This window comes from Mesoplodon densirostris, chromosome 1 (assembly GCF_025265405.1).
Source record: "Mesoplodon densirostris isolate mMesDen1 chromosome 1, mMesDen1 primary haplotype, whole genome shotgun sequence".
Classification (NCBI taxonomy): Eukaryota; Metazoa; Chordata; class Mammalia; order Artiodactyla; family Ziphiidae; genus Mesoplodon; species Mesoplodon densirostris.
In genome coordinates this window covers 42,010,760-42,026,815 of record NC_082661.1, presented here as the reverse complement: position 1 = coordinate 42,026,815, position 16,056 = coordinate 42,010,760, and the positions used below count along the sequence as shown (strand labels likewise).

The window sequence follows — 16,056 nt, the reverse complement described above, 5'->3', positions numbered from 1 at the left end:
GCCTCAGAAAAATGTTAGTCAAACGAAAGAATGAACAGGTAATTGTTGTTTCTGGGAACCAGATGAAGAATATCTGTTTCAGAAATATTCATGGATATAGCTATCATTCTGCAATGATGCTACTGCTCTGGTTCTAGAGATCCAGCACAGAGGGGCATGAAAAAGTGAGATTTGTGAATCAAGTGGGATTCTTCTATGTCCAGAGCCCCCTGAGCTCAACATTCAACTCCTTCATTCTGAACTGATCATATCTGCCCCTCAGTTTCATTCCACACTGACATTCACAGCCTATTCTAGCTCTAATGGCTCCACTGAAATGTATGGTTTATGGTTCTTCTCTTGAGTCAGGCAATTGGCTTTTGTGATAAATGTATCCACATACACAGCAAAGAGAAAACATCTGGAGGACTGCTTCCAGACAATAGACATGCATTTTACTCAGGCTATTGGAGAGTCAATAATCTGATATTTGTAGTTTAACCTGTAAAGCATTCAGGTAATGGGGCTAGCAAGGCAAAATAAACAGAAGGAACAGGGAGCAGCATCACTGAACAAACTTTTAATGGCCCTAAATATGCCTATGTCTAGAACTGATGCTTTCTCCAAAAGTGTCTTCCTAAATGCTTCTGTTTTAGAAATTTGGGGACAGAAGAATAGAGGAGAAAACTAAAACATGCTCAAGGAATAGTCCATTTCCTAGTAACAATAATAATAATAAATTTATATTATATAAACATAAAATAATTTATAATTATTTTAAAATATACTATAAATATTTTATAAATTATAAAATATAATTGAAAATACGAATAATTATTATTAAAAAAAATTTACATGAATAGCATTGTTTAAGTGTCTCCTGGGTAAAGACCACTTGGATACATGCTTTTCTTTTTTATTTTTTTTAAACATGTTTATTGGAGTATAATTGCTTTACAATGGTGTGTCAGTTTCTGCTTTAGAACAAAGTGAATCAGCTATACATATACATATATCCCCATATCTCCTCCCTCTTGCGTCTCCATCCCACCCTCCCTATCCCACCCCTGTGGGTGGTCACAAAGCACCGAGCTGATCTCCCTGTGCTATGCAGCTGCTTCCCACTAGCTATCTATTTTACATTTGGTAGTGTATATATGTCCATGCCACTCTCTCGCTTCGTCCCAGCTTACCCTTCCCCCTCCCCCTCCCCCTGTCCTCAAGTCCATTCTCTACGTCTGCATCTTTATTCCTGTCCTGCCCCTAGGTCCTTCATAACATTTTTTTTTTTAGATTCCATATATATGTGTTAGCATACAGTATTTGTTTTTCTCTTTCTGACTTACTTCACTCTGTACGATAGACTCTAGGTCCATCCACCTCACTACAAATAACTCAGTTGTGTTTCTTTTCATGGTTGAGTAATATTCCATTGTATATATGTGCCACATCTTCTTTATCCATTCATCTGTCAATGGACACTTAGGTTGCTTCCATGTCCTGGTTATTGTAATTAGAGCTGCAATGAACATGCTTTTCTCATGTGTTCTCATCAATACTCATGATATCTCTATGATGTTGTATTATCTCCAGTTCCTAAATGAGCTGAGGTGAAGTTCATAGTGGTTAAATACCTTGTTAAAGATCACAAAGTTGGAATGGCAGAGTGAGCCACTTCCAAGAACAACAGGGAATACAAATCAAATATAGAACTCATTTTAAATAAAAAGATATAAAACAGGTATTAATAGCTCCATGAAGTGATGTCTAATTCCAGGAACTTACGTGTGTCACTGATATGAGTGTGCAATATGCATAAGAAAGCAAGGCACTTACTCTCTGTCGATCACAAGGCAGGTTACAGCTTCTGCAGCAATTACGTTTGCTGTTCTGACATCTTCCCTATACAAAAAATAGAGAGAGATTGAAGTAAAACACCCTTTAATATCAAAGAAAAGTGTTCATTATGATTAATGCAAGACACATATTAAATTATGTATACTCTTCTGATTTTTGCACTTTGAGATTTAAGCTTTGTTAATGTTTCAAATTTCTTTATCCTGAGGAACCATATTACTCTTGTCATTTATCACACAAATCTTACAATTATAATCTAGTAGTTATAATTTTCAAACTTAAGGTTTCACTTACACAAATGAAACAAAATTTTATATCATCATTCCCTATGCTAGTTGGGAAATTAATGAATTAATTGGATGATGATAAAGACAGTAATGAACGTGAATAGGTAAACTTTTTAAAAGACCTGAAGATATAATTCAGGAAACTTGAGTATCTAATCCATTTGTGTATGAATTTATCATTATTACCCTGAGAATAATGGACCTGTTTTAATCATTTTCTTACTTTGGAGACCCTGTACTTATGTGACCAATCTTTTGGCAACTTATAATAAACAGTTATTCACCTATACCAGAGCTTATGGTTGTTGAAGAACATTCAACAAATCTTAACCACTCTGATTGAAATACGTATATACATACTGTTCCTTTATAAGCATCTAATTGGTCACTGCAGGAATACCTATCAACCTCTGAAACCTTTATAAATCTGCCATGGTATCTCATCTTATCCAGTGGTCAAAGGTGGTAAATTAACATTCACATTTCATTTTGAGCTACTAAAAATTTAATAGTACCACTGTCATGGAAACATTGTTATACTTGAAACACTCTGTTTCCTAGTAAGGTAAAATTTCTAAGCTAATATAATTAATGATAAATATAAGTTTGAAATACATTACAGAGATATGTATATAGGAAATAATATGGTGTTAATAACCATCTAAAAATCATAATTGAAACATCATATGTCTCTAATATCAGGCTTCAAAGTCTTGAAAATAAAGATTTTCCCAGTGGATTTTTATTTTTTCAAAATACACTAAGTTCTCACAGATACTTCTGAACTATATTTTTCCATTGATCCTTTTGTCTTTCACTGTTGCTACATGATGCTGCTACCACTACAGTTGCTTTATAGTAACTATTAGTATTTAGTATTTGGAAAAGCAGTTTCCCTTACCAAAATTCTTTTTCAGAAATATCTTGATGATATTCTTAAGCATTCATATATCATAAAGATTTTATAATCATTTGTCCACATCTAAAGAAACCCACATTAGGATTCTAGTACAGTTGTATTACATTTTTACATTGATTTCAGAAGAAGAACTTTGATTATATTAATTTTCCTTGCAAGAACACAGCATGACTTTACACTTGTTCAGATCTAGTTTTATGTCTTAATCTTTCTTAATCTTTTTCACCTAATCTTTCTTAATCTTTTTCCTAGCATTTAAAAAAAAGGTATTCTTAGGTGTTTTATATTATCAGTTTCTCTTATGGCATTCCTTTTCCATTTCTGTTTCTCATTGGTTATTGATATTAAAGAAAAAAACTATCGATTATTGTATATTTTTAATCTACCTACCATACAAAGTTCACTTCTGATTCTAAAATTTCTATTTCAGTCTCTTCAATTTCCAGTATGATCCTCCCAGTGCCCCCCCCCCCACATCCTCCACCTTCCAGCCAAACTGGCTCCTCTAAACGACTGAACACAAGATCTCCTTCTTGTCATGAGTTCTTCTTACCAAGCCTTCCCTAAGCCTAGGAACTTCCTTTCCAACTCCTTGACCAGTTCACACCCGCTTACCCTTTAGATCTCAGCTTAGGTGCCCCTTTCCTCAGGGATGTCATGCTGAATTAACTAGGTTGGGTTCCCTATTTATCTGTTCTCATGGCCTTATGTACCTCTCCATCCAAGTACCTATCACGGTTTATAATTTATGCATTTGTTTGTTGGTTAATGGCTCTATCCTCCTTCCACTAAACGTTATGAAGGCAGGGTCCATGGCTAGTTTTGCTCCCCATTTTATACTGAATGGCTGGAACAGATGAGTTGCTTAGTAAGTGTGTGAATAGGAATCTTGAAACCTTGGGAAGAATAGAGTTCAGGCTTTGGAGTCACACTATCTCAGTTTTAGAAAACAAGGTATACCTGCTTTATGAAAGCCTCAATTTCCTCATCTATAAAAATGGGAATGATAACAGTGCCCCTTTAATGGTCTTAAATGCAATAATGATGTTTTTCACAATGCCTAGCACAGAGAGAGCAGTGGGTCCTGCCGTTCATTACTTCTAATTTTTCTCATCACCAATACTGTCTTTGTGGAGGTGCTGTCTGGTATTTTATGAAATGCTACTACCCAAGAACAAAGTGAGGATTTTCTTTCTGTTCCATAGAAATAGATAATATATTTTCAAGTCCATTATTATTTCTATGTAGTAATTTTTGGTGAAGTGGACACAACAGACAGAAGTCATCAGTAATGCCCATCAGGTGCCTTATAAATTGTATGAATGACTTATTTCTTAGGAGACTGCTCATGGCAGCATATGTTACTGCAAATTGCTACCAGTGTATTTTTTAAAAGTCTATCACAGCTTTATAGAAAACTAACTTTCCCTAAAATATATTTCTACCTTGACAACTTAAAATTGTCCACAGAGTCTTTAAAAATATAATATGTGAAAAATAATGCTTCATTTGCAACATATTTTCCATGCATATGAATTTTTAAGAAATGCTTTCATCACAAATGTCCAACATTTTAAAACTGTATCATATATCTGGTCTAAATTGGATATACTTTCAAAATAAATTCAATTTCCTTGGAACAAAAAAAATACATAGGTATTTTAAAATGTAGATGGTGAAAAATCAAAGATCAGAAGTGACATAGTCTATAGAAATTGAGAATATTTTATTTTAAAAAAGGAAAATTTGTAAGTTATGGCCTACAATCAGGCTCAGTACCTAGTAATGTGACATGTATCAAAACAAAAAAGATGCATAACATGGAGAAAAAACAGCATATTAAACAGTGGATTGGGCTTCCCTGGTGGCGCAGTGGTTGAGAATCTGCCTGCCAATGCAGGGGACACGGGTTCGAGCCCTGGTCTGGGAAGATCCCACATGCCGCGGAGCAACTAGCCCCGTGAGCCACAAATACTGAGTCTGCGCGTCTGGAGCCTGTGCTCCGCAATGAGGGGCCGCGATAGTGAGAGGCCTGCGCACCGCGATGAGGAGTGGCCCCCACTTGCCGCAACTAGAGAAAGCCCTCACACAGAAACGAAGAGCCAACACAGCCATAAATAAATGAATGAATAAATAAATAAATAAAAATTAAAAAAAAAACAACAGTGGATTATAATATTTGCCATCTATTGAGCATCTAGTATATATCAGGAACTATATCAAACAATCTGTACAAATCTCAGTTAATGCATATAACAGAGGGTGGGTATTTTATCTGAAATTTACACTTGGGGATAAATGTTATATAATACACCAAAAGAAAGACATAGCTAATGAGTCGCAGTCTTGGTATTTGAACAAAGAGCTGTCTGGCTCCAAAGCCCATGTTCTTTTCTAACAGTTCACTGCCTATACCCTCTGCTATAAGATTTTAAATTGACAACTATTCTAAATTCATTCTACAGCAGGATGACATCTGAGCAGTAAGCACTCATAATGTCTCTCTGCCCATCAGTATAAAAGTTATATTTAACTATTTTAAAAAGCAGCATTAATATGTTTATGGGTGTCCAACTGCAAAGCTAAATCAATAAACCATTTTGATTCTCAGATTATTAGAGTTCCTATCCATAGTATGTCATAGCCCTGCTTTGTTGCTTTATAACATTATATAACAATAGAAAATCATTCAATGCCAAGTTCATTCAATGCCAAACTCATGTTGCCATTACAATGTTATTGCATTTCTACTTAAGATGTTTAATGCCACTATGCCTGCCTATGCAGGTGTCTGGAAATGCTGTCCCTGCGTACCTAGAGAGCTTGCTCCTGGAAAAATGCTAACTGACCTAGTATTGACATATATTAATCCCTTATTTTAGGAGAGATTGTAGAAACTTCTGATGAGAGAATATATTTATATAAGCTGACAATACTGTGACTTACTGTGTGTGCTTATTTCCTTTATAGGACCAAGGACCATGGTAAAAGCAAATATCACATGGACTGAGATATGAAATATTAAATACTCATAAAACAGGGATGTCCTAATAGCTCCACAGCTATGTAATGTATCTACATAGCTGTTATGATACTAGTTTCACAGAACATGTGCCAAGGTAGCAGGGGCTTCATGTAATACTAGTTTAGACATGGGGAAAAGAAGAGGGAGATAATGTTCCTTTTTAAAAACTGAGCTTTCTTTTAGTTTTACTTTTTGGCATATCAGGGTGTTTGATAATTTCTAATAGAATAACATATGAGACTTTGAAAAAACATTGGCAAGAGAATTTTATAAATAGAATTTTAAGATAATGTCTAATATACTTAAAACTTTCACCAAACACATATTGCCTCTGAGCACAGCACACTTCTTTATAGGAGGTAAAGCTCCATGTATCTACATAACAGTCCAGGTCTAACATGCACATTGTCTTTAAAAATAGAAATCTCATATTCATTCATTTCTGTACCTGTATATTAGTTTATTTCAGCATGACAATTAATAAACATGTACTACTGCAGAAGTAGCTACTGTTTGGCAAATTAACAGATATTTCACAAACTTGCCATTGATTAATGAATAAAAGCTATGCAGTTTAGTAGTGTTCTTTCTTTAAGCATTTTTGGAGGAGTTAGAAATTCCTTTCAATGAAATCATAGAGCATGAAAAAATATCCAAAAATATTTGTAAATACGGTTTTCTGTGCACTGACTCTGATATTCTCTGAACTTCATCACTGGAATCTTCATCATCACTGTACCCCAAAGTAGAGTCGCTGTCAGTATCTGAATAATCCATAGCAAGGGTTTACATTAACTCTTCTCTTTCTGAAGCAATTCTCTCATGTCTCATGGCTGCTAGAGAACTCTATAGTGCATTGATATCTCTCCGGGAACACAGAGTGTACGAGGCCAAAGCAGAACAGTTTACGCAAAGTAACTGTTCCAGGAGAGGCTCTCCCTTTTCAGCTCTAGAGCAGTGTGACTGCTGTCATCAGAGTCCTAGCATTACCTCGGTGCCAGCCTTGATGGAAAGTGACACTACTCCAAGCTTGACAGCTTACAGCAACCATGGGTCAGAGCCCTTCATTCTCATTCAAGTGCAACAGGCAATGTCCACAGTTAAATTTAGGACAAAATAAATGCTTTTCATCTCAAAAGCAAAGGCAATCATACTACAACACATAGGATGTTCAAAACTGATAGGCTATGACAAGCATCCAAGAGCCACTTGAAATTAGACTTTGAATTAATTATGAACTAGAATTGCAGAGTTTGTGGTAAATTCAACTGTGCTATTTGAAAGTTTGGTCCCAGAGGAGGTAAGTGTCATGAAAAAAAAGTTGCATCAGGCCATTCACTGACTCTACTTCCTATTTAGTCATGAAGTTATTCTAACATGATTTATAACTCCCACACTCCAATAGAATACATACACTAAGAGTAAAATGAATTAATGCAAATAAACACTTGTCTTCTAAACAAGCTTGGCATAGAGTAAGCAACCAATAAATGTTAACTATCATCATGATCATCATTGTTGTCACTTTAGGATCCTCTGACATCTAGAAACCATATTACCCTTCTGGATAGAGTTCTGCTGAGGAAACCTCCTTTCTTAAAATTCTATTCTAAATCAGTCTCCCAATTGTTTTCTGACACTACCTTCTCAGTTTGTTTTCCTGAATCCTCTTCCTTGGTTCACTAGAAAATAGGTGTTTCTCCAAAATTCTTTTTTTGGCCTTCTTTTTGATTGTTTCAACTCTTCTTATTGGGGAACTCTCACATAATCCTATGGCATCAGCTGTTAGTTTTATATTAATGACTTTTAAGTCTTCATTTCTAACTTTACCTTTCTCCTACTGGACACCCTTGTCTGAAAGTTCCATTGCAACCTCTAATTAAAACCTAACTCATTTTCTTTTAACCTCAAAACCACTGTTTTCCTTGGGTTCCCTATCTGGGTAAATGACATCACCATTCTTGCATTTGCCTAGGCTCAAAAGATTAGATTCATGTTTTTACTCTCCTTTCTCCATCACTGCCTATGATTGATTATACTAGTTCTATCTTTGTCTTATCTCATATCCATCCCTGCTTTGCATTCTCATAGCCACTGCTTTACTTTGGGCCTTCACCATCTCCACCCTGGAATGCTGATCAGGCCTTATAACTGACCTCCTTGCCACTACTTTCTCCCTCCTCAAAGTCATATCTCACTTTGCTGCACATTTTCAAATGTAAATCCAGTCATGTCAGTTCTTTGCATGAGAACTTTCAAAAGAAAAAAGAAAAGTTTCTATACTGTCATTTAGAGTTTGAGGTCCTCCACTAACTGACCTCTCACCTTTCCAGGCACTATACAGACGATCCTCTGCTGCACCTGCAACAAATAACTATTTCCTTAAGATACGCCAGCTATCATCTCCATGCCTGTGCACATTCAGGTGGTTCCTCCAAGAACCATTTATTCCAGTTCAAACTTTCATCCATGAAAACTTCCATGATTTTCCAATAGCATTTTAAAGGGAAAAAAATCCACATAAGAAATATGTCTACATACTAATCATGGAAAAAAATATGTAGTTAAACAAACAAAAAAGAGAGAAAATAGAAAAATACTATAATATCATCTGCCAGGAGATAACTAAGGTTAACACCTTGGTGAATATCTTTCAAACACTTTATTATTCTTAAGTATTCACGTTTCATGAATATAATGTCAAAGTTTATTTTAACAAATATTTACTGAAGGCTATTATATTCTGAATGTCTGAACCTTATGGTCTAGTTGGGACAGAAGTTAAATTAGTATGCAAAAAAAAAATGCTGATCAAATAGCATGCAAACAGAAATCTAATAGAGAGGATGTCATTTTGCAATTCAGAGGACAGACAGCATTTTTGAGGACATTAAAAATTAAGATCCCCCCGCAAAATGAGTTGAATTAGCAAGATGAGTCAGGGAAAGAAAAACATGCAGTAACCCTGAGGTAGGAAATAACTTATTGTAAAACAAAGAAGGTTGAAATTCAGGGATAGAGTAAAAGAAGGCAGGGGCCAGGAGAAACCAGAAAGGAAGGCAGGGTCCCATCATTCAGATCCTGTAGACTAGTCCAAGGATCTACTTTTCAAAAGAGATTGACTAAGGGAAACTTTTTTCCTTTACCATATTAATAAAATCTTAAAAATTAGGTGGAAAGCACAGAGGAAACAATTTGCATGAAATAAAGTATTGAGGAAATAATTTTAGATGAGTCATTTTAAAACACTGATGTCCTTTACACTTATTAAGGTAAATGTTACTGTATGGAAATCCATATATTAAAGAATATATCTAAATAGAAAATATGATCTCTGCCGTTTAGAACCTTCCAATGTAGAATATAGGAGTAATTGAAAAAACAAATGCATAAAAATCAATGTATTATCAGGAATATTTGTCAACTCATGACGAACAAAGACTCGAATTTGAACTAGATACATTTTCCAGAGTGCACCCAAGGCAGTCTCTGCTTTTTCATTGATAAGAGGGACTCATAACATGACCTCAAAGAGGATGTTTCTCTAGGCAGAGCAATGATAAGTGTTACCAATAAAGTAATTCCAAAGTTTATCCTTTCTGGTAACATAGGTGTATATTTCCATTCACTGCATTAATTCACTTTCTGAGAGAATGCAAAACCTTTTGGATCTACACCCATGCAAGGTCACAATAAATAGAGTGATGAATTTGGAAAAACTCAATTTTCACATTCCTTTTTCATATTACTTCTGCTGGGTTGATGGCACAGTGAATTTTTGATGTGACTTATGAACTCTGCATTCTATGGCATGCTTCAATAACAATGAACATAGACATTTATTAGATTGAACCAAAGAGATTGCTGTTTTTGCAGGTTAAAATGGCCAATTATTGGCAATTTCATGTTTCAACCTAATACATGGAATTAGTGTAAGTGAAAGGGGATGTAAAAGCAATGGCAGAGGAACATATATTGCTATTTCTTTTCTGTTGTGCTCCCTTTGTGCCATAAACAGAACTGACTTCAGCAGTAATCCATACTGCTTCCATATTCCATATGTGATTCCTCTAAATGTTGACATGATTGATGGCATTTGCTCTTCTATCTAGTCATTAAAGATAATTCTCTGTCCATTCTATTGTAACTACGATAAGAACCACAGAAGAAATTCTGAGCCCTAGTGTTTTGCTGTTGTTATTGTTGCTAGAGTACAACTGGTATTTATTTTGTGCTCTGGCTTCAAATATTAAACTCTTTGGTAGAGTCTTACAAATTTAAAGAATGTCTCCCTAGAGTGTATTTCATGGAAAGAAGAGTTTGTTGTTCTCATTTATTCCTTATTATTATTTTATTAGTTGTTCAGAAGTACAGATTTAGATATTACATTGTCATTGTTTTCTTAGGGGCCTATTTGGTCTATTTCTGAATGACTTACAGGTATTTTCATTGAAGAGGAAAAAAGAAGAAAGAATTTTACTCTAATTAAAATTTAAAAAAAAATCAAACCTGGAGTACATTATAATAGATGTTCTATTCATTTACTCAAGTCAAACACTCACTTTCTTCTTAACACTATGCTTCCTCTTCTTTGAACCAGACTTCATAATATAATATGGATTAAGAGATCAATAAATCTAATAGCTGTTTTTTCTTTTCAGATAATGATGCATGTAATTTTGTAATGTAATTGGCCAAATAAATTTGGAATTTCAGGAGGAGACATTAATAGACAAATTATTTCATGGGTGTTTCATGAGTCATGAGTACTTTCAAGAATAAAATAATGCATGGTATTTTCCTTTTTCTTTGTCTCATCTGTATTCCACAGAGCTGAAAACTGATTCTTCAATTGTTTTCCTATTTTTAAAATAGAGGAAAAAACATATTCAAATGATGACTGATAAAAACGTACTAAAACTTCAACTGATGCATGTTTGAAATGAATGTTAATTTCCTTGGTCACATATTTCAAAGGATTATTGCCTTTATAAAGTGCCTTCAAGCCAGGAGCGTGTCCTTTCCTATAAAGAATTCTAGACAACATGCCAGAAGAGTGTCTCCTATTTTTTGTTCAATTGCCAACTTAGTGGGTGACCTTGAGAGAATATCCCATTCTCTGTTTCACTTTTCAGATGTGAAATGATGATTGAAATCACTGCTCTGTTCTCCTCTGTAATTAATTTTACCAACATGGAACACTTTTTAAAAATTCTAATAATTATTATGGTTTTCAATGCTCCTGAGACAATTCATCCCAAATTGAAGGATATTTCTTTAGATAAAAAAGGCATCATTATCCTGTAATTATGATCTACCATCTGAATATGTAAGAGGAATATTAAGGCATAGATTTTCACAGTAACATTTTTTATCTGTGACTAAAAATGTATTTTCACATAGAAATCAGACATGTTCATTTGAAACAATAGAGTCTCATGATCAGAAGTCAAGAACTATGTAATAAATGTTTATAAAATTATTTTGACTGGTAAAAATTATATTGAGATTTTAATTGGGCTCTTTTAGGGAAGAGAAATATCTAGAATTTTAAAATAAACTGTAAAAGATCGCTTTCTTTTGGTACTTGCTCATCAAATATTTCATATTTTGCATTTTTGAATAAAGAGCTAGCTCTCTAAACAAAATTCTTCAATTAATCTAATATGCTATAATTTCATCCAAATCAAAGATTAACTTTGAATCAAAAATAAACAGAAGAAACTTTGAACCAAAAATAAATAGAAGAGCCTTCCCTGGTGGCGCAGTGGTTGAGAGCCCACCTGCTGATGCAGGGGGCACGGGTTCGTGCCCCGGTCCGGGAAGATCCCACATGCCGTGGAGCGGCTAAGCCCGTGAGCCATGGCCGCTGAGCCTGCATGTCCGGAGCCTGTGCTCCGCAACGGGAGAGGCCACAACAGTGAGAGGCCCGCGTACCGCAAATAAATAAATAAATAAATAAACAAACAGAAGAAACAACTTAATGGATAAAGAAAAGAAAGTCATGGCTATGTGTATAATAAGGCAAATTTGAATAAAAAGTGCTAAAGTCAAACCACTGCATACAATTTAAACTCTTCAGTTGGCGTTGGTTAGAAAAAACAAACAAGGTATTGAATTTATTACAGTGAGAGAAATGCAAATGCATGTGGATACGCTACTGGTAGGAAAATAATCTAGTATAACCTTTGCACACAATTCAGCTTTGTATAACAATTTAGCACTATTTTTTAATATTTTTCTTGCAATTATTTATCTCACATACGTATTCATGGTTTGGGGAAATAATTACATTAACAAGATGTTACAAGAGCATTGTGTGTAATAATGTTGGAAATAACCTAAATATCTACCAATGTAGAATTGACTAAATAAAATTTTCTACAATAAGACAAGGGAATATTAAAAAAAAATTAAAAGAACTGAAGAGAACCTATATGAATATGATCTCCAGGATATCTTGAGTGAAAAGACCATAGTGCAGAACCATGTATAATATGCTTTCATTTATATAAATTACACACACAAATTACACTCACACAAATAAGCATACATTAAAATGCATGAATTATTTTAGGATGCATTAGAAAAAGTAATTATATCCAGGGAAGAGAATGTATGATTAAAGGGTAGAGGAAAAGGGGGAAATTACTTCTCTAGCTTTTGAATTTTATACTATGTACCTGAATTGCCCATCATAAAATAAATATTTTTAAAAGTAAATATATGAAATAATGGAAATTAACTCTTACAAGCAATTTTTGGGTAGAGAGGCTGGTGAGGTCTTTCACTCTCTTGGAAGGCCTAGTCTGTATTGAGTGCATAGGTAGCTATTGTCCATCTCTGGGCTACCCCTCAAGCCTCATTCCATAGCCATCCCCAGCTAGCAGAGCCAGAGCTAACTTATGCTGGCCCAGTCTGATCACACTGAAGAGATACCAGCTTTGTAGATGGGGCAAGTAAAAATATTTGACAGAGTATTTTCCCAGTGTCACTTACAACACTGCCTTTTGCCCCGTTTTCATTGGCAGCAATTATAGGGACTAGATGACAAACCAAGGAAGGTATTTTTTGAGCAGGGACATCGGCTTCTTAACACCCTTAACCACAGTTAGGTTGCCACTTTGGAGCTCTTAAAAGGTTAAGTTCCAATTCTATTTGTATACAGAAAGCATTTCATATAGATATACATGTATGTATATAATAATTAATATATATTTAATATTGCTTTGAGGTTGTATTTTTAATATATCCACTAGCAATTGGGAAACAAATTTTTTCTCTATAATATTTTTCATAATTTATTGTCAGTATGATTATTATTATTATTATAGCATGTCTAACCTCAATAGATTCTATTCATTCTTGTTTACCTACTGATAAACCATCATAACTGCCATGCTTCTTCTGTTAATCTGGAAAGTTCCCCAAGGATTAACAGCTATCTCTTAATAGTGATTAAGTCCCTCTGTTGTTAATATAAAAACATGCTTTCAAAGTGCAATCAAGGGGCTTTCCTGGTGGCGCAGTGGTTGAGAGTCTGCTTGCCAATGCAGGGGACACGGGTTAGTGCCGCGGTCCGGGAAGATCCCACGTGCCACGGAGCGGCTAGGCCCGTGAGCCATGGCTGCTGAGCCTGCGCGTCCGGAGCCTGTGCTCCGCAACAGGAGAGGCCACAGCAGTGAGATGCCCGCATACCGCAAAAAAAAAAAAAAAAAAAAAAAATATATATATATATATATATATAAATGATTTATTGCTGTAATACAGAAAAGAATGGCATTTATTCATTCATTTATTCATTCACAAACTAGGGTTTCCAGATTTAGCAAAAAAAAAAAAAAATACACAGCATCCAATTTAATTTGAATTTCAGATAAACAATGATTTCTTTTTTTAGTATGAGTGTCCTATGTAACAATATAATTGTAGTAAAAAAAATTCATAGTCTATCTGAAATTCAAATTTAACTGGTATCTTGTATTTTATCTTGCAATCCTAAATAAGTTTCTGAATATCAACTCTGATCTAGGTGCTGTCCTAGGTGCTGGGTATACAGAGCGGTAAAGAACAAAATCCTTGGCTTCCAAGACTTTACAGCCTAGTAGGTAAGACAGACTATTGACAGTTATAATACAGTGTGATCAGAGTTTCAGAGGTGTGAACAGAGTGAGACAGAATCACATGGAAATGTCCCAACCCTGACTGAGAGATGGATTTGGGGAGGAGCATGGATTGATGGTGGAGAGGATCACGGGAAGCTACTTTGAAGAGGTGATGCCTCAGATAAGAACTGATGTGCATGTAGAAACTTGTCAACAGAGAAAGTGAGGTGGTCCTATCACAAGGAACAGCTTGTGTAAAAGCATGAGAAAATCTTGTATATAGGGAATAGCAAGTAATTCATAATGGTTGAAACCCTGGGAGCAAAAAGTAGAGAGAGAAATAAGGCTAGCAGGGTTGGGACAGGAGAAATTATAAAGGGCTGTATATTGACTATATACGTCTGCGTTAAAAGCACTAGGGAGGCAGGTAGCAAGAGCCATGAACTGTGTACAGCTGAGAATCCTGAGGCACAAATGGGAACAGAGTCGGGTCACCTTTATAATAATAGCTATGGCACAATTCAAGCTGACCAAAAGTTTTAGCTTCATTGATACTTGGGAGAACCAATAATTATTGAGCACTTCTCTGAGCCAGGTATTTGCTGCTTAAAAGTGAAATCTCAATAATACAATCATATGGGGTCAGAAAACTGCCCCTGGGCCAAAACCAGCCAGCAGCCTATTTTTGTGCAGTTCTCAAGGTGTGAATGGTTTTAACATTGTTAAAGGGTTGTTTAAAAAAAATAAAGCAAAAACAAACAAAGAATATGTGAGAGAGACCATATGTGATATGCAAAGCCTAGAATATTTGCTATCTGGCTCTTTACAGAAAAAGTTTGCCTACTCCTGAATAAATGAAGGAACTGAAGCATAGTAGAGGGATTCAAGGACCTGCCTGGAGTTATACAGTTAAAAAGTGACAGATCTGGATCTTAAATCAGATTTATCTGTTCTCAGTGTATGGGTCCCTTCCACTAATCATGTCATCTTCCTGACCTTGGAAATATCTATCCTTGCCAATTCTGGAGCTATGGTCAATGGGTGTTATTCTGCAGGCTGTGTTTGCCTTGACCATCCTAGTGAGGTAACAGCATAGGCATGAACTCACTTTCGCCTAGTCCCAAGTCTGCTGCTGTATAAAAAACTGCCCTGCCATGCCACTCCCTTCCATTCTGGTGATTTTATGCATCTACATCCCGAGGGCAGACAATCTAATCAGGCCCAAGTATTTAATTAATGTTTTCTGGGCAGTAACAAAAATGGAATCTACACTGCAACTAATTACTTAGCAAGTCAACAATAACTTTTGCAGACTCTACATCTGAAATGGCTTAAAAGAAAATGCTCAATAAATAGAATCTGTAGTTTAATAAAACATACCATTTGATAGATTTTTAAAGATCATACAGCAAATAACCTGCTAATTAAGTAATGTCTTAATGAAATTTTCAATAATCTTAATTATGGTATCTAGTGGTTTTAATTAGGGGCAGCTACAACACAAGGCTCTGTTGTAACAACCATCTGAATATAGCAACCATCAGTTGCTATATTCAGTCAATCACAAAACTGAGAAATCGATATTATCTCACTACCAGACAGTCATAGCTAGTATTTTGATCTGTAGAGCAGAGCACAGTCAGTTATCACTCTGCCAGATATATGTTGTATTATTTTATCTATTCTGCCCCCAAGTTTGTGGGCTGACATCCTTTATGAACAAAGCAGCCAAATCTGCTTTTCTAATTCGAAGTGCATTTAACGGTTCGTTTTATTCTTTCCTCCTTCTGTCTCTCTCTCTCTCCCCCTGTCTTTTCTTCTTCTTTCCATCCATCCATTGATCTATCCATCCATCCATCCAATTACTGTGTCTAAAATATGTAA

General features: G+C 35.3%; 1 protein-coding gene across 2 annotated transcripts in view; it reads right to left on the bottom strand.

Moving 5' to 3' along the window:
* The window catches only part of PRKG1 (protein kinase cGMP-dependent 1), a 1,262,482-nt gene that overhangs the window by 147,375 nt on the left and 1,099,051 nt on the right, over nucleotides 1-16,056 (bottom strand). For both annotated transcript variants that reach the window (XM_060102657.1, XM_060102651.1), the window contains exon 8: nucleotides 1,816-1,881. In XM_060102657.1, coding sequence (XP_059958640.1) covers nucleotides 1,816-1,881 — 66 coding nt within the window. The remainder of the gene's footprint in view (nucleotides 1-1,815; nucleotides 1,882-16,056) is intronic.